General features: G+C 43.3%; 1 protein-coding gene across 1 annotated transcript in view; it reads left to right on the top strand.

The window, feature by feature from the left end:
• The window catches only part of odad4 (outer dynein arm docking complex subunit 4), a gene marked incomplete at its 3' end in the record, with an annotated part of 30,353 nt that extends 10,973 nt beyond the window's left edge, over positions 1–19,380 (top strand). The window contains exons 9-11 of the mRNA XM_080856166.1: positions 12,266–12,352; positions 18,498–18,694; positions 19,274–19,380. Coding sequence (XP_080712292.1) covers positions 12,266–12,352; positions 18,498–18,694; positions 19,274–19,380 — 391 coding nt within the window. The remainder of the gene's footprint in view (positions 1–12,265; positions 12,353–18,497; positions 18,695–19,273) is intronic.
• Between the last annotated feature and the right edge of the window lie 615 nt (positions 19,381–19,995).

Here is a 19,995-nt window from a genome sequence, read left to right as displayed (position 1 = left end):
AAAGCTGCGGGTTGTTTTTGATTGTGCCGCTTCGTTTCAGGGGAAGTCACTGAACGAGGAACTGTTACAAGGCCCAGACCTCACTAATAGTCTGGTTGGAGTCTTGACGAGGTTTCGACATGAACACATTGCACTCATCTCTGATATTGAAGCGATGTATCATCAAGTAAGAGTTCCTGACGAGGACTCTGATCTTCTACGATTCCTCTGGTGGCCACAGGGAGATCTGAGCCAGCCTCCGCGTGAGTACAAGATGGTGGTCCATTTGTTCGGGGCCAAGTCGAGCCCGAGCTGCGCCAACTACGCTCTAAGACGGACTGCAGAGGATGGAAAAGACGGGTCATCACCTGAAGCAGTAGCTACAGTCCTAGAGCACTTCTATGTCGATGACTGCCTGGTCTCGACGTCCAACGAGAAGAAGGCCACAGCTTTGACAAAGGACCTCATTGCACTGTGTGAGAGTGGAGGATTCCGCTTGACTAAGTGGTCAAGCAACAGCCGCGAAGTTCTGTCATCACTTCCCGAACAAGAGAGAGCAAAGGAGATCAAGAATCTAGACCTGGACAAGGATGAACTACCCATGGAAAGGGCACTTGGAGTGGACTGGTGCATAGAATCAGATTCCTTCAAGTTCCGGATCCATGTGAAGAGCATGCCCATCACCAGACGGGGTATCCTCTCGGTCGTAAGCTCTATATACGACCCCCTTGGATTCCTGTCACCGTTCATTCTTCTAGCGAAGACCATCGTCCAGAGTCTCTGTCAAATGAAACTTACCTGGGATGAAGAAATTCCAAAAGACGTGGCAAACAGATGGTTCGCCTGGCTGTCTGATCTGAGCCAGTTTACCAGCTTTTCCGTCAGAAGGTGCATCAAGCCAGAGGGATTTGGTCAAGTGATGTCAGCACAGCTGCACCATTTCTCTGACGCTAGCGAGAAGGGCTATGGCGTTGTCACCTACCTCCGCATCGAGAACAGCCACGGTCAAGTCCACTGCTCGTTTCTTCAAGGAAAATCCCGGGTGACGCCACTTAAACCAGTCACTATTCCACGCCTTGAGCTAACCGCGGCTACCATTGCGGTGAAAATGGATAAGCTCATGAAGCAAGAGCTTCGGATGGACCTCAAAGAGTCTGTGTTATGGACAGACAGCACCACCGTCCTCCGGTACATCGACAACGACGGAGCTCGTTTCAAAACATCCGTAGCAAACAGAGTATCAACAATCAGAGAGAACACGAGGCCAGCACAGTGGAAGTATGTCAACACGGCTTCTAACCCAGCTGACTACGCGTCAAGAGGAATGACAGCAGAGCACTTCATGAAGTGCCAGAGCTGGATTGAAGGTCCTGAATTCCTAGTCAAGAGTGAGTCTCACTGGCCTGTCCTATTAGAGTTCTCAAGAGAGATGAGTGAAGACGACACTGAAGTGAAACGTACGATCAATGTGAACATCATCAAGACTGTAGATTCAAGCACAGACCCTCTCTTCAAGCTGATTCACCACTACTCCGACTGGCACAGCCTAAAGAAGGCGGTTGCCTGGATGTTGAGGCTGAAGGAGCTGCTTCAAAGTCTGTGTGAAACAAGGAAGAACCGACAGTCTCAAGCCCAGTCTTCAGACAGTCCAGATGCTAAAATCAAGACAGTTAAAAACCACATGCAGAAATGGAAATCTACCCTGAAAGGAACCCATTTGACTGTCAAGGATGTCAGAAGAGCAGAAACGGTGATCATTCAGTTCAGCCAAAGTCAAACCTTCCATGAGGAGCTTCACGCTCTGCAGAAAGGTGAAAAGATCAAGAGAAGCAGCTCTATCGTGAAGCTGGATCCCTTCCTTCAAGATGGAGTTCTCCGGGTTGGTGGAAGATTGCACCATGCAGCCTTGCCAGAACACACAAAGCATCCATTTATCCTGGCCAAGGATCACCACATCACTACCTTGATCATCAGGAACATTCATAAGGAAATCGGACATGGAGGAAGAAACCATACCCTTGCTCAGCTGAGACAAAGGGTCTGGATATGTAAAGGAAATGCAGCGGTGAGAAGTGTGCTTTCAAAGTGTGTCAAATGCCGGAAGAGTCAAGCTGCTGTGAGTGAACAGAAGATGGCGAATCTACCACTTGATCGTCTACTGCCTGACCATCCACCATTCACTAACGTTGGTGTAGACTTTTTCGGCCCCTTTGAAGTAAAGCGTGGACGAGTGCAAGTAAAGCGTTATGGAGTCTTGTTTACTTGCCTTACAGTCAGAGCAGTCCACATAGAAATCGCTCACTCTCTCGACACCGACTCATGTATAAACGCAGTGAGACGTTTCATAGCCAGAAGAGGACAAGTCGAAGTGATGAGATCCGATAACGGAACGAATCTGGTAGCTACAGAACACGAGATCCGCCGGGCGATGAAAGAATGGAACCAGTCCCAGATCTCTGAGGCTCTACTGCAAAGAGGAGTCACTTGGATCTTCAACCCGCCTGCTGGGTCTCACCACGGTGGTGTCTGGGAGCGACAGATAAGAACAGTACGGAAGATACTTACCAACCTTCTGAAGCTTCAATCACTCAACGACGAATGTCTGCAAACCGTGATGTGTGAAGTAGAAGCAGTGATCAACAGCAGACCCCTTACCAAGTCATCTGATGATGTGGACGACCTCGAGCCACTGACGCCGAATCATCTTCTCCTTTTCATTTCAGTCTAAAATATGTTTAGTGCTCACGCATTGCATTGTTTGGAATAACCAGAGGTGAGCTGTGACGTTGCGAGCTCACGCATCAATGTATCAATTGTTTGTTTTTGATGTATCAACTGTCACTTTGTTGCACTTGTCAGAATTTCAGTAAAAGACGGAGCGAACACAGTTTTTCTACCGTTGTTGAAAAACAGTACACGCGTAGACTCGTTTTCTTTCCGTCTAAGAGTGGTTACTTAAGGTTTAAGATAAGAACTACATACTGACCAAAAGAAGGGAACTTTAAGCCACTATATAAGTAGAAAAACTTTCGCTGAAGGCGAGAGAGGATCATCGTAAGCCGAGGAAAGCTGCGTTGCCCTGGACACCAGTTGATGAAGGAAGCTAGCCAGCTGAAGCATTAGCGGTGATTACAACTGCAGCCGACCGGATTTCCAGACGACTTCTATGATGATGGATGAGTACCCAAAGAACCATTGAATGAACTGATACGCCTATTTAAAGATCTTGCTGGCGAAATAAGGATAATTATGTCATTGTACTCAATGTAGCCAAGTAACGTTGCGAAGTAACAAAGGAATACATTAGAACTTTCAAGACGTGCTATTTGCCGTTGGCCACACAGGACATTTGAGAAAAGTGCTATTGCTAGCTTGTCATATAAGCCCATAAGAAGCTCGAGTTTGTTTCTGAAAATTAAGACAGCCCTGGAATCTTTCTCTGGAAAGCATTTACATGTTTTGAGCTGAAAGGACTGTTAAACGGGATTTCAGAAGTTTGTAAGAGCTTGCTATAAGAGACTTGTCTATCATTAGTAGCCAATTTAAAATGTCTGATTTGGATGAAACCAGGATGGAAGGCAATGTGGAGCTAGACAAAAGAAGAAAGATCAAGTTGACCACAAAGGCCCTACAACAGAAATGTGATGAACAAATGAAACTTAGGAAACATATATTGGCACGCCTTGTCTCCAAAGCAGAGGAAATTGAAAACCTCATGATAAATGATTCTAATGCACTTTTAGTGGAAAGGATTCATCTCAGTGATTACTCCAAATTTCTGAATGATTTTATTGAAGTGAATAATACAGTAAGTGAACTATTATCAGAAGAAGAAAGGAAAGCTGATCAGCAGTATTGGAGTGAGCCAAACTTTATGAAGTATGATAACCTTTTGACTAACATAGAGCTTTGGATAATAGAAGCAAGACGGAACGCCAACCCCGCTTACGAACAGGCTGCTTCTGAATATGTGACTCCAAAGACTTACGCGACGACACAGCAAGGTGAGTCTGCCGTTGAGTATGTGGATCCAGACGACAGTGCATCAGCTGTATATGAAAAATACAGTTCAGTCACTGTACGCAGTGTAAGCAGTAGACATTCAAAGTCATCCACAGTGTCATCTACTGCTTCATCTGTGCGTAGAAAAGAGGAAGCTAACCGCGCAGCCCTACTCGCACGCGCAGCCGCACTTAAGAAGAAACAGGCACTGAATGCCAATGAGATTCAGTTGGAGGCTCAAATGAAAACCAATCAGATGCAGTTGGAGGCTCAAATGAAAACCAATCAGATGCAGTTGGAGGCTCAAATGAAAACCAAGCAGATGCAGTTGGAGGCTCAAATGAAAACCAAGCAGATGCAGTTGAAGGCTCAAATGGAGGAACTAGATGTCGAGACTGCTATCGCAGAGTCAACAGCAAAGCTACAAGTTTTTGAAGAGTATGATAACATGGACAACAACGGAATTAATTCCTACCTCTTCAAGAACATGCCTACAGCAGCAACCATCGAACATCATGCTCCAGATGTCAGACCAAACTTGACCAGCAGTCTTCGAGTTAGCCAATACAACAGTGCTTCTCATTTTCCAACTACACACCAGTCTTATGCGCAAGTAAAGGAAGAAAACAACAACAACAAATTCGTAAGTACAAATTCCAATGGAACGCAGATTGAACTTGGCGAAGTGATATTGAAACAGAAGGATATCACAGAGATGTTAGTCACACAACAGAGACTAGCCAACTTACCTCAACGAGAAGTCCCTGTATTCAGTGGCGATCCTTTCGAGTTCCTGCCATTCTTGAAGGCCTTTGAGCACATCATCCACAGCCGCACAGACAACGATGAAGACCGCTTGTACTATCTAGAGCAATTCACCAGCTGTGAACCAAGAGAACTTGTGAGAAGTTGCCAACACATGAGCGAACAACAAGGCTACAATGAAGCGAGAAGGCTCTTGACCTATCACTATGGCAACGAGTACAAAATAGCTGCAGCCTATGTTGACAAGGCTCTCAAATGGCCTCAAGTCAAAGCAGAAGATGCCAAATCACTTCACAGCTTCTCCATCTTTCTCACCGGATGTAACAATGTCATGAAAAACATGGAATACCTCGAGGAGATGAACAGCCCGAGCAACCTTCGGATCGTCCTTTCAAAGTTGCCTTTCAGACTTCGTGAAAGATGGAGAGTCATAGCTTTCGACATACAAGAAAGGGAAGGAAGAAGAGCAAAGTTCTCTGATCTAACAACGTACATCAACCGACAAGCTAGGATAGCTTCAGACCCACTGTTCGGTGATGTAAACGAGTACTCCGAAAAAGGCAGGTCAAGCTTTAACTCTGCCCAGGGAGGCGGTCTGAAAAGAACCACTGGCTGTGCTACGAGTGTTAAGCAAGACGAAGGGGATGCCTCAGAACCAAGGAAGTACAAGCAGGCAAGCAACGCGTTTCAAGAGCCATGCCTGTACTGTAACAACAGACACACCCTGAGCGCATGTTACAAGATAAGAAGTTTGCCAAACAAAGAGAGAGTTGAGTTCATTAAAGGTAAAGGACTTTGTTTCGGGTGTCTGACCCAAGGGCACATGGCAAAAGACTGTAACAAAAGAGCCACCTGTGAAATCTGCAGCAAGAAACACCCAAGCCTGCTTCACAGCCAAAGGGACGAGAACACCGACCAAGAGAACGTCAAGCACGAGAAAGGTCAAGGCTCTGCCAGCAGACACTCAGCTGAACAAAAAGATGAGCCAGCTAGGAGTGAAGTTACGGCAGTCACCGGGGCCGGAGGCAATGACTGCATCCTGTCTATCGTGCCTGTGCGCATCAAATCCAAGAGGAGCAACACAACAATAGAGACGTATGCCTTCATGGACTCAGGAAGTTCTGCTACGTTTTGCTCCGAAAGGTTGATGAGACAGCTTGGCGTCCATGGCAAGAAGACTCAATTGCTGCTCCGTACTATGGGCCAGGAGAAGCCTGTGTCCTGCTACGTGCTCTCAGATCTGGAAGTGTGCGGTCTGACAGAGAAAAAGTACATAAGCCTGCCAGATGTCTACACCCACACAGATATACCTGTAACTAAGGACAACGTTCCTGTTGAGAAAGACTTAGAAAGATGGCCGTATCTGCGTAAAGAAGTACGGTTACCACAGATCGACGCAGATGTCGACATACTCATTGGAATGAACGCTCATTCTGCGATGGAGCCGTGGAAGATAATCCACAGCCAAGATGACGGGCCTTACGCAGTTAAGACGACTCTCGGGTGGGTCGTTAATGGCCCTCTCAAGAAACATGACGATCACCACAAGTCAAGACAATTCAAGTCAAGTCACTGCAGTCAAAGGGCATCAGTCAACACAATCTCAGTCACTGGCGTGGACAGCATGCTGCTGCAGCAGTACAACCACGACTTTCCTGAGCAAGCCTGTGAAGAGAAATCAGAAATGTCACGAGAAGACGTTCAGTTCATGAAGTCTGTGACCAAGACAATCAAGAAAGTCAATGGGCACTACAGCATTGGGATGCCTTTCAGAAACAAAAATGTAGTGATGCCAAACAACAGATGTGTTGCCGAGCAACGGGCATCTAACCTAAAAAGGAAACTTGCTAAGAACTCCAGCTTCCACGATGACTACAAGACCTTCATGTCAGACCTGCTGAACAAAGGCTACGCAGTGGAAGTTCCTGAAGACGAGCGCAATCGCAACGATGGCAGAGTATGGTACGTTCCCCATCACGGCGTGATCCATCCACAAAAGGGAAAGCTGCGGGTTGTTTTTGATTGTGCCGCTTCGTTTCAGGGGAAGTCACTGAACGAGGAACTGTTACAAGGCCCAGACCTCACTAATAGTCTGGTTGGAGTCTTGACGAGGTTTCGGCATGAACACATTGCACTCATCTCTGATATTGAAGCGATGTATCATCAAGTAAGAGTTCCTGACGAGGACTCTGATCTTCTACGATTCCTCTGGTGGCCACAGGGAGATCTGAGCCAGCCTCCGCGTGAGTACAAGATGGTGGTCCATTTGTTCGGGGCCAAGTCGAGCCCGAGCTGCGCCAACTACGCTCTAAGACGGACTGCAGAGGATGGAAAAGACAGGTCATCACCTGAAGCAGTAGCTACAGTCCTAGAGCACTTCTATGTCGATGACTGCCTGGTCTCGACGTCCAACGAGAAGAAGGCCACAGCTTTGACAAAGGACCTCATTGCACTGTGTGAGAGTGGAGGATTCCGCTTGACTAAGTGGTCAAGCAACAGCCGCGAAGTTCTGTCATCACTTCCCGAACAAGAGAGAGCAAAGGAGATCAAGAATCTAGACCTGGACAAGGATGAACTACCCATGGAAAGGGCACTTGGAGTGGACTGGTGCATAGAATCAGATTCCTTCAAGTTCCGGATCCATGTGAAGAGCATGCCCATCACCAGACGGGGTATCCTCTCGGTCGTAAGCTCTATATACGACCCCCTTGGATTCCTGTCACCGTTCATTCTTCTAGCGAAGACCATCGTCCAGAGTCTCTGTCAAATGAAACTTACCTGGGATGAAGAAATTCCAAAAGACGTGGCAAACAGATGGTTCGCCTGGCTGTCTGATCTGAGCCAGTTTACCAGCTTTTCCGTCAGAAGGTGCATCAAGCCAGAGGGATTTGGTCAAGTGATGTCAGCACAGCTGCACCATTTCTCTGACGCTAGCGAGAAGGGCTATGGCGTTGTCACCTACCTCCGCATCGAGAACAGCCACGGTCAAGTCCACTGCTCGTTTCTTCAAGGAAAATCCCGGGTGACGCCACTTAAACCAGTCACTATTCCACGCCTTGAGCTAACCGCGGCTACCATTGCGGTGAAAATGGATAAGCTCATGAAGCAAGAGCTTCGGATGGACCTCAAAGAGTCTGTGCTATGGACAGACAGCACCACCGTCCTCCGGTACATCGACAACGACGGAGCTCGTTTCAAAACATTCGTAGCAAACAGAGTATCAACAATCAGAGAGAACACGAGGCCAGCACAGTGGAAGTATGTCAACACGGCTTCTAACCCAGCTGACTACGCGTCAAGAGGAATGACAGCAGAGCACTTCATGAAGTGCCAGAGCTGGATTGAAGGTCCTGAATTCCTAGTCAAGAGTGAGTCTCACTGGCCTGTCCTATCAGAGTTCTCAAGAGAGATGAGTGAAGACGACACTGAAGTGAAACGTACGATCAATGTGAACATCATCAAGACTGTAGATTCAAGCACAGACCCTCTCTTCAAGCTGATTCACCACTACTCCGACTGGCACAGCCTAAAGAAGGCGGTTGCCTGGATGTTGAGGCTGAAGGAGCTGCTTCAAAGTCTGTGTGAAACAAGGAAGAACCGACAGTCTCAAGCCCAGTCTTCAGACAGTCCAGATGCTAAAATCAAGACAGTTAAAAACCACATGCAGAAATGGAAATCTACCCTGAAAGGAACCCATTTGACTGTCAAGGATGTCAGAAGAGCAGAAACGGTGATCATTCAGTTCAGCCAAAGTCAAACCTTCCATGAGGAGCTTCACGCTCTGCAGAAAGGTGAAAAGATCAAGAGAAGCAGCTCTATCGTGAAGCTGGATCCCTTCCTTCAAGATGGAGTTCTCCGGGTTGGTGGAAGATTGCACCATGCAGCCTTGCCAGAACACACAAAGCATCCATTTATCCTGGCCAAGGATCACCACATCACTACCTTGATCATCAGGAACATTCATAAGGAAATCGGACATGGAGGAAGAAACCATACCCTTGCTCAGCTGAGACAAAGGGTCTGGATATGTAAAGGAAATGCAGCGGTGAGAAGTGTGCTTTCAAAGTGTGTCAAATGCCGGAAGAGTCAAGCTGCTGTGAGTGAACAGAAGATGGCGAATCTACCACTTGATCGTCTACTGCCTGACCATCCACCATTCACTAACGTTGGTGTAGACTTTTTCGGCCCCTTTGAAGTAAAGCGTGGACGAGTGCAAGTAAAGCGTTATGGAGTCTTGTTTACTTGCCTTACAGTCAGAGCAGTCCACATAGAAATCGCACACTCTCTCGACACCGACTCATGTATAAACGCAGTGAGACGTTTCATAGCCAGAAGAGGACAAGTCGAAGTGATGAGATCCGATAACGGAACGAATCTGGTAGCTACAGAACACGAGATCCGCCGGGCGATGAAAGAATGGAACCAGTCCCAGATCTCTGAGGCTCTACTGCAAAGAGGAGTCACTTGGATCTTCAACCCGCCTGCTGGGTCTCACCACGGTGGAGTCTGGGAGCGACAGATAAGAACAGTACGGAAGATACTTACCAACCTTCTGAAGCTTCAATCACTCAACGACGAATGTCTGCAAACCGTGATGTGTGAAGTAGAAGCAGTGATCAACAGCAGACCCCTTACCAAGTCATCTGATGATGTGGACGACCTCGAGCCACTGACGCCGAATCATCTTCTCCTTTTCAAGGGAAAACCAGCACTCCCTCCAGGCGTGTTTCAGAAAGAGGATCTATACACCAGACGAAGATGGAGGCAAGTGCAGTATATCTCCGACATCTTCTGGAAGCGTTGGTCCAGAGAATACTTGCCCCTCCTGCAAGAAAGGCAGAAGTGGCTGGAGAAGAAGAGGAATGTGAAAGAGGGAGACGTCGTACTCATCGTGGATGAGAGGGCTCCAAGAGGGTCCTGGTTAATGGGAAAAGTGGAGAAGACAATCCCAGATGCCAAAGGGTTTGTCCGTCGGGTCCTTGTAAAAACGAAGACCAACACTTTAGAGAGACCCATTAATAAGCTGTGTCTCCTGCTCGAGATGGAAGAATCTTAGAATGTAGAAATGTATTTAGTTTTAGTGAGGTAATTGTCATCCCCATGATGAGCAATTAGGGGCCGGAATGTTAGTGCCATTTTCATATTGTTGGTTAAACTTAGACATTATATAACTTAGATTAATATTTAGTGATTGTTATTTACATTGATAGCATATTTGTATTTATAGTTTACATTTCAGTCTAAAATATGTTTAGTGCTCACGCATTGCATTGTTTGGAATAACCAGAGGTGAGCTGTGACGTTGCGAGCTCACGCATCAATGTATCAATTGTTTGTTTTTGATGTATCAACTGTCACTTTGTTGCACTTGTCAGAATTTCAGTAAAAGACGGAGCGAACACAGTTTTTCTACCGTTGTTGAAATACAGTACACGCGTAGACTCGTTTTCTTTCCGTCTAAGAGTGGTTACTTAAGGTTTAAGATAAGAACTACATACTGACCAAAAGAAGGGAACTTTAAGCCACTACAAGCTTGATGGTTGAGAAAAGATAGGGTAGCCCTCATGGCTATATGACCTTTTCGTCTCAAAATGAATGTTGTCCACATTTAAATGCTACATAGTTAACATTTTCTCTGGGGGTTGACCTTTCACCCTTGGCACCTCCTAACTGTTTTCTCTTGTCACAAAAAAACTATATCATAACAGGCCCAACCATATACCAGTGGCGGTCCGTGCATTTCACGACTGGGCCTTCAGTGATGTCCTACACGATGTTAAACTGAGTGAATCCACCTCCTAATACTATCATTATGACGCCATGGCTCTCGAACCATTATATATACAGAAAGGCAGTATAAGTGAGCATTGCATCACCTTAACATAGTCGAGTACAACAGACTTTATTAATATTTCCGGAGCATTTAAAATCAATACACCCGTATTAACAATACATTAAAAGTAGTAAACTCTCAGTTATATGATCGCTTGGATATTACTGTCACAACTTAAAAATAAAAGGCGATTTTCAGGGATTAGTCTACAAAGTTTTATTAAGTCCACCGAAAGGAGCCTATGAGAGCTTAAACAAGTTTGTCCACTAAACATCGCATTGTCCCACCTGCAAAGCAGTTTCATTAAACTTCCCATCCTCACGATATCCAGTTTTTCTTGAAAGTTCCGTCTTGAAAATGGCGTTGTAATTGTATCAAAAACTGGAATTATCAAGTTGGTGTAAACTAGTTTATTTGAGTTGGTTAATGTAATTATATTTAGTCTTACCAATTGAAACAACTAGCATAATAAGCATTGAAACCGATGTACGTCGTTTTCGCCATAGACATGTTTTCGCATTAGCCAGGTAAACTGAGCACTGAAGCGCTGCACCGGTCTGCCTCAGTATCCAATCAAAGGACGTTTACGTGTCACGTTCAACGCGAGGAAAGAAATCTTCCGGGCCTTCTAGAAGGCCCAGTGTCGCCAACTCGAAATCTGATTGGTTGTCACAACTGTCTGTTTCAGTTAATTCAACTTAAATGAACTGAAACAGCCAGTTGTGAAAACCAATCAGATGTACACGGGCCTTCAATGTGAATTCTGAAGGCCTCAGGGAAGAATTCTGTTCTCGGGGAAGGTTTCTCGGAGCGTGGCAACACATGATAGCTGAAATATGATTGGATGAAAGCTCTAACATAAATTAACAACGCTGGAAGCTATGAAATGAAGATAATGGACTATGGGGAATAATTGAATACATATTTATGAAAAGAAAATATTAAAATTAAATATTTATTACATTTATTTTCTGATGATGTTTAGGCCAGCAGAGAAGGCCTTGAAGGCCCTGACCGACCACCACTGCCATATACATATGACATTATAGTTTAATGATTCAGGCCTAATCTACGGGACAATTCACTAATGCCTGCATGAAGACCAGTTGCGTAGTGGGATTTTTTAAACACTGTTATATGTTGAGTCTAAACAGTTCTCATGTGTGTTTCAATGTTCACATCTGATGCAATGCTCAGTGCTTATACAGGGAAAAGTAATTTTGTCGAAAAGTTTGAAAAAAGCATTTCACACATCTTTGCAGCCGTCAAAGTTTGCACAAGCATTGCACACAACCCAGTATAGTAGTTTGCTTAGCTAAACACCTGGTTATAACATATAGGAATGCTGGGGAATTCTTTGAACGGTCTAAGAACAGCTAGTCAACTAAATAAACCTTTCAAAACTTGGATTTTCCTGACACAAAGTGAAACGTCGTTGGCAAGCTAGCCAATAAAGCTAGACAGCAACTGACACAGGAGCACCTATTACCAGTACAGATGGCCGAGTGTGTTACCTGTCAAGACTCCTTCCAGATTCCTTACTACTGAGTACTGAATACAGAATATTATGTTATAGTAAAGTTCATGTAGGGATATGGTTTCATTGCTACAGTGTTTGCTAGACACATTGGTTATATAAGTTGTCTGGGGACACAATTTATTTTCTGGTTTTATTTTTCTTCGCAGCAATCGTTTGGATTCAAGATCAAGAGCCCTGGACAACATTGGTCGTGTCTATGCTCGTATCGGCAATTTCCAAAAGGCCATTGAAGTGTAAGTATAATTTTCTTTAGTCTGGTATCTCCTTCTTATCAGTGTCTACACTCTTAAGCTCTCAGTTCAATGCAATAATATTTTATCTTGGCTTATTAGGGCACATTGTTCACGCGGAAAATGTATTAATTCTAAATGTTGTGACAAAGCAGCATTTGATTCTGAATTAATTGTGTGTCGGAAAATAGTTTTAGATGGAATCCTGAAGTTTTTGTCTACTGATTGTGAGCTAATGAGCTAATAGCTGAAAGAGTATGCTGTTCTTAGCTAATACCTTGAAGAAAATGCCAAAGTCGGTTCCTTGGTTCAAGTTAGCTCATTCAGAGTCAAAAAATGATGTACGACGGCTTAGCAAAAGAGTATGTTTATTCTGATACAGTAACCTCGGCACAGGACTATGGAGTAAGGAAGCTGTCAGAATGTCCGTGTGTATAAAATAGATATGCGTGCATATTTTTTGAAGTTGGCAGGAAATAAATATTTGTAAATGCAACTTCACGATTAAGATTTCTTCATTACGAATATGAATTCACGAATTACAAACACGAAATGCAACTTCACGAATACGAATTCACGAATTACAAACACGAAATGCAACTTCACATTTATGGTTCCTTCAGTACGAGTACGAATTCACAAACGTGACTAAACTGTCAAAAATACGTCACCACTTCCATACGTCACCACAGACATTATTGAGCAGAGGATACATCGATCCCAGAGGTTAGATTAGCAAAGTTTGTTGATGTTAGGGGACGTCGTTTAGCTTTCCACCTGCGAGATATAAAACGATAGCGTTAACGTATTGTGATCATGTTCATGTAGGCTACAGTGTTGGTGTAACGTGGTAGTAGTAACGTTAGCAGAGACGGTTCGGTTCTAAAGTGTCTAGTAATAGTATGCTGATGTACAACTGTAGCCCTTTTGTACTTTTTATAGTGATATTTCTGTCAACCCTCCCGTGTATCCCAGGATTAACCCGAATGTTTGACATTTTGCCCGTGTTTCCGTAACCCAAAAAGTCTTGTATATATTTAAGCAGAATAACATGTGAAAGGTTGTTTGTGGACATCCTCGTGGGTGTGGTTCGGCCGCAGGCATGAAGCTGAAGGCTGAGTTTATATTATCGCCACGGGTGAGGGTCAGAGTGCTCCCAGTCCCACCTCCCAACGACTAAGCAACCAACTTTTGAGTGTGCTCTGGCCAAGCTGAATGGGAATTTGAATATTAATAGTGACATTTTTGGATGCACTGCCTGTTGGATGTACAACATGCACTGCCTTTTGAGAATGCCAACAACGTAAGAGGGTATGTCAGTGACCGTGGATGCAGAAGTGAAAATGAATTCCTCCTGATTGATGACGTACTGGAAATAGTCCAGATCCAAATGTGGCCGATCCACTATCTCCACTCTTCGGGTTAACAGGCTTCCAAATAATTTAGTCAACAGTGATTCCTGAAATATCAGATATTTCAGTTAGGTTACAATACACATAAAGCACATTAACATTATTTACATAGACTATAGATGCCAATTCAGTCTATTTTGCTTGAAGTTGTTCTGTTTGCTTTTAATGCTGCTTGAATTCAACTGAAAGCCAATCATGGCATGCTGCTAGATTAGGGTGACCAGACGTCCCGATTTTACCGGGACTGTCCCGGTAAAAACCTGTCGGGACGCTAAAATGTCCCGGTTTACACCAACCACTGTGAAATTGTCCCGGTTGTCAGCGATTACATAACCAATGTGATCTTATTACAGCCTGATCATTAACTAAACCCATGCAGAAATACTAATAAAGGGTCCAGCGTATAATTTGAACAATGTGTGTTTGTGTGTCAGTCAATCGTAGCGGTCTGCGTCTTCAACCTGTTAACCAGCGTTACAATGTATTTGTTTGTAACATCTATTCAACGACAGCCATGATTTTAGCCATGGAGTTTAGCTCAAAGTAAATGATGCAGGGAGTGAAATTGTAAGTAGTAAGCCTACAGGTAGTAACAGAATATGGCTGTAGTTGTTATCTGTAGTTGTGAACGATTGTTACCTGCTCAAATTTAGGTTTACTTCAGGTAATCGTTATATCTCGCAGGTGGAAAGCTAAACGACGTCCCCTAACATCAACGAACTTTGCTAATCTAACCTGTGGGATCGATGTATCCTCTGCTCAACAATAATGTCTGTGGTGACGTATGGAAGTGGTGACGTATTTTTGACAGTTTAGTCACGTTTGTGAATTCGTACTCGTACTGAAGGAACCGTAAATGTGAAGTTGCATTTCGTGTTTGTAATTCGTGAATTCGTATTTGTGAAGTTGCATTTCGTGTTTGTAATTCGTGAATTTGTATTCGTAATGAAGAAATCTTAATCGTGAAGTTGCATTTCGTGTTTGTAAGAGTTTACAAATATTTATTTTCTGCTCAACTTCAAAAAATATGCACACATATCTATTTTATACACACGAACATTCTGACAGCTTCCTTACTCCATACAGGACAGTCACATGCCACGAGACTTCTAAGAGAAAATTCTTCTACTACATTACAGAAAATTGGATAGTTTATATAGTGTAGAATTAAAATATTAAACAATGACATAAAGCGTAGGAGAGGTGGTGGGTGTGTGTGGAGGTCAAAGGTAGGAGGTGGATGTTAGGCAAAAGGGGAGGTCTAGCTTAGGGTGACCAGATTTGCCGGACCTAAAACCGGGACACTTTGCGCGTGACCATAATGCTCATGCACGCACACGCTTTTTATCCTGAACATGTGCCAGGAACATACATTTTGCCAACAACAGGAGCGTTTCTAGCGCAGTGTTTCCCCTACCATTATATTAGGGGGGCGCCCTTTATTGACAAATTCACACCTAACAATCCCGCCTGTTTGAGTCTATGGTCGCAAGCTCACAGCTCTGTTTGGTCGTAAGTGAGTGAGCCTCGCGAGCGTGCAGACAGACGGTGATAACGTTTAGTAAACAGACTTGGAGCGACTGTCCGACCCAATCTAGTGAAATCTGCCATAATCAGCTGCTGGATATAAATGTAGCCTATAGCACATGAAGTTTAAATAGTAGAAGAACCGAAATGGTTAAATCATCCTAGATAATAATGGATGTCGTGGCTCTCTTACCATGCCGATTCATTGATCCTGTGGGTATGCTACCTTAACTCAGTAGCTCCGCCAGCTATAACTACAGTGCCCTCCGCAATTATTGGCACCCTTTAGTAAAGATGAACAAAATGAGATGCTAATAAATTAGTTTTTTATTTATCCTCATGATCTTTCATTCAAAATATTTCCAAAAATCAAACCTTTAATTCAAGTAACATAATTGAAAGAAACTTAAAATTCTTATAATGAAACAAATATTTTTCTCAAAAACATGTGAGCCACAATTATTGGCACCCCTTTATTTAATACTTTGTGCAGCCTCCATTTGCCATGATAACAGCTCTGAGTCTTCTCTTGTAATGTGTGGTGAGGTTGGTGAACACATTGCACGGGATCTGAGACCATTCCTCCTTACAGAATCTTTCCAGATCATTACGATTCTGAGGTTGACGCTTCTGGACTCTCCTCTTCAGCTCCTCCCACAGATTTTCAATGGGGTTTGGGTCAGGGGACTGTGATGGCCATTGCAAAAGCTTTATTCTGTTGTCGGTGAACCATTTCTTTGTGGATTTTGATGTGTGCTTTGGATCATTGTCTTGTTGGAAGGTCCAACCACGGCCCATCCTAAGCTTCCTCGCAGAGGCTGTTAGATTTTCTTTTAAAATCTGCTGGTATTTCAAGGAGTCCATGATACCATGTATCCTAGCAAGATGCCCGGGCCCTTTGGATGAAAAACAGCCCCACATCATCACAGATCCACCACCATACTTCACAGTAGGCATGATGTACTTTTCTCTATGGCTGTCTTTCTTTCTACACAAAACCTACCTTTTGTCTCTTTTACCAAAAAGCTCAATTTTGGTCTCGTATGACCACATTACCCGGTCCCATGGAAAGTCCCAGTAGCGTCTGGCAAACTGTAGGCGCTAGTTTGTTTGTGATTGACAGAAGAGGCTGTCTTCTGGCAACCCTCCCAAACAAATTGTGGTGATGGAGGTGGCGTCTAATGGTGGTTTTGGAGACTTTCTGACCCCAAGACTCAACTAACCTCTGTAATTCTCCAGCTGTGATCCTTGGAGCTTCCTTTGCCACTCGAACCATCCTCCTCACGGTGCGTGGGGTCAATTTACAGATGGGCCCTCTTCCAGGCAGATTTCTTACATTTCCTGTCGCTTTGAACTTTTTAAGTATTGCCCTGATTGTGGAAATGGGCATCTTCAACTCTTTAGATATTTTCTTGTATCCTATTCCTGATTTCTGCAGGTCAACAACTTTTTGTCGCACTTCAACACTATATTCTTTTGTCTTTCCCATCTTGATGAATTACTAAGGGTATTTGGCCTGTGTCACCTCATATTTATACCCCAGTGAAACAGGAAGTCATGGTTGACCATTTAAGAGTTCCTAATCAAACAGGTGAACTTAAAAATGTAAAACAATACTGGTAATATACTTCAAATAGATTTTAATTATAAGATTTTCTAGGGGTGCCAATAATTATGGCACCCATGTTTTGGAGGAAAATATTGTATTTAATGTCAAAAAACTAAAATTATGTCAATAATTTTACTTCAATGAAAAGGTAAGATTTTTGTAAATATTTTGAGTGAAAGACCAAGAGGCTAAACAGCAAAGACATATTTTTTCATAGCCTGTTTTGGTCACATTCACTAAGGGTGCCAATAATTGCGGAGGGCACTGTAGCTAGTGAACTCTAGCCTACAACGTTAACCTACTCACTTGAGCTGCAGATCCCTACCGTGCTAAAGTATAATTAGCACCTATAATTAGTCTTCAATATGTTTATTGTTGTGGCATATTTAAACTCGAAATGTGTTCATTTCTATACCCACTAGAGGACACTTTAAAAGGATATTTTCAAAAAAAATCTTATGGAGGAGCATGCCCCCAAACCCCCCTACTTTTGTTGGGTCACAGCAAAAAGAATAGGTGTTCTCCATGGGCTTAGCCCCCCCCCCAAAACTGGGAACCAGAATAAGTAAAGCCTATTTTGCTACATTTTTGTAGTCCTGGTAAACCTTTGTTTGGCATATTGGCAAGGTTATTTGGAGGGCCATTTCTCAATGGTTTCTTGATGAGTAAATGTTTGTTTATTAATCAGTTATTTTTGAACAAATAACACAATTAAGATTAGAAAGAGGAAAATTCGCAATTTTACGCCGCAACTATCTAAAAAATCTGAGCAGGTAACAATTGTTAACAACTACAGATAACAACTACAGCCACATTCTGTAACTACCTGTAGGCTACTTACAATTTAACTCCTTGCATAATTTACTTTGAGCTAAACTCCATGGCTATAATCCTGGCTGTCGTTGAAGAGACGTTACTAGGCAGAAACAAATACATTGTAATGCTGGTTGCACAGGTTAGGCAGACGCAGACCCCTACGATTGACTGACGCACACACACATTGTTCAAATCATACGCTGGACACTTTATTAGTATTTCTACATGGTTTTAGTTAATTATCAGGTTAATAAGACCACATCGGCTATGTAATCGCTGACAACCGGGACAATTTCATAGTGGTTGCTGTAAACCAGGACATCTTAGCGTCCCAACAGGTTTTTGCCGGGACTCGAGACACGCAACTCAAACCGGGACGTCTGGTCACCTTAGTCTAGCTTGACCAAGGGCTATTGCCAGGTAGGGCCATATAAATGCTAATACGTTGTAGACAAAAAGTCTTATAGCTCTGGCTCCAAGACACACAAAAGCCAGGAACCATGTCTGATGGCTGTCAACATAGACAAAAGGCCAAATACCACTTTTTTGGGCAGTGAGGCCATTTCAGCAGGCAATATTTTTAAATATTTATGGTAATTTGTACAACAAATTAGGGATAACTAGGTGGGGTGCCTTTTAATATAAAAAATGGTATTATGTTCATATAGAGTATTTTTTGAGTATATAGTATGTTGTCAGGACAGTTAGTGTTGTCTTTGTCCCAATTACTCTTGTCTCTAATAAATGCCTTCTTGTTCGAAATGTTGTCTTATTTTGTGAGTAGCTGGGAACAGAAAGTTCCTCTTGTCCAGGATGGGCTGGAGAGAACCTGGCTGTTCCATGAGATTGGACGGTGTTATCTTGAGCTGAAACAGCATGACAAGGCACAGAACTACGGCTCCCAATCCCTCACCGCTGCTAATGAGATCGGCGATGAAAAATGGCAGCTGAACGCTAATGTGCTCATAGCACAAGCTGAATGCAAGTCTAAATTATTTAACTTATTGTCGAGACAGTGCATGACGCGTTATAAAGTGATGGACATGCACACTTTAGGGGAAAAGTTACATGCAAAATTTACGATTTCCTCAACGTTTCTATAATGTCGGTAGTGTATTTAAACAGTATCAGTCATATACTACAAAGTATCTTCACACCAAGGTGATGATCATATGAGTCACTTTTGTATCTACACTATCAAGACAAAGTAAGCTATTGATAGTCTTACAAAATACATCAAACATTGGGATTTTGTTTCTTATAAGTATTACATAACACAACTTTTCACCATTCTCACCATTACTGGGGATCTGTTGATACGAAACTGCTACCTAGCTACTAGCTGTAGGTAACGTTAGCGTAGATTAGTTTACTGTTTCCCCATTTGATTTGCCAAATTGGACACATGATCTCATAAAGGCACCCAGGATCATTACTGTTGACAGGTATTGTTTAATATACATCTGGTAGATAAATGATCAAGTTATTGTTGTACTTGTATTCCATTCTTTCCTGTAGTCGGTTATTAGAACCATAATTATTCTCTTTATTCTGTTGTAGTGAAACTGTGCAACTATGAATGCTGTGTGTCTCATTTTGAGACAGCACTTGACCTAGCAAACCTCCTGCAAGATCACCCAGCCAGAGATGCTATTAAGAAGGTATGAACCCATTGAATATGAGCATCATCTGCATATTTTATGGCAACAGGTGTTTATGCTTGTTATGATTTATTATGTGTGTGTGTGTGTGTGTGTGTGTTTTAGGCCCTGTGTGAGGCGAAGGACCATACAACACAATGAACTGCTGAGGCAAAGTCTGTCAATAAAATCCGCCAAATAAAACATGCACATATAGAACTGTACTGTTGTGTGATTGTGCAATTCATTTTCAACCCTTTATTTGAATAAAAGAAAATACTGTGCAATGCAAAAAGTAAATACAGTTTTTACAGCGCAGCACAGTTCAGGACATTTTACTCGGTGTTTGTGTTCAGGTGTGCCTTTGTTTCTCGTTTTGTGCCCTCACCTGTTTCTCGTTGTGTGCCCTCATCTGTTTCTCATTGTGTGCCCTCACCTGTTTCCCATTGTGTGCCCTCACATGTGTCCCATTATGTGCCCTCACCTGTGTCACATTGTCACAATTAGCCAGGAGATAAAATACCTGGCTAGTTTCCCTGACTCTTATCGGGTCGTTATATTGTCTTTTGTTGCTAGAAGTGCTCTCAAGCACTGTAGTTTGTAGTGCTCTCAAGCACATTAGTTTGTAGTGCTCTCAAGCAC

Source organism: Sprattus sprattus, assembly GCF_963457725.1.
Source record: "Sprattus sprattus genome assembly, chromosome: 18".
Classification (NCBI taxonomy): Eukaryota; Metazoa; Chordata; class Actinopteri; order Clupeiformes; family Clupeidae; genus Sprattus; species Sprattus sprattus.
This window is presented reverse-complemented; position numbering and strand designations above follow the sequence as displayed.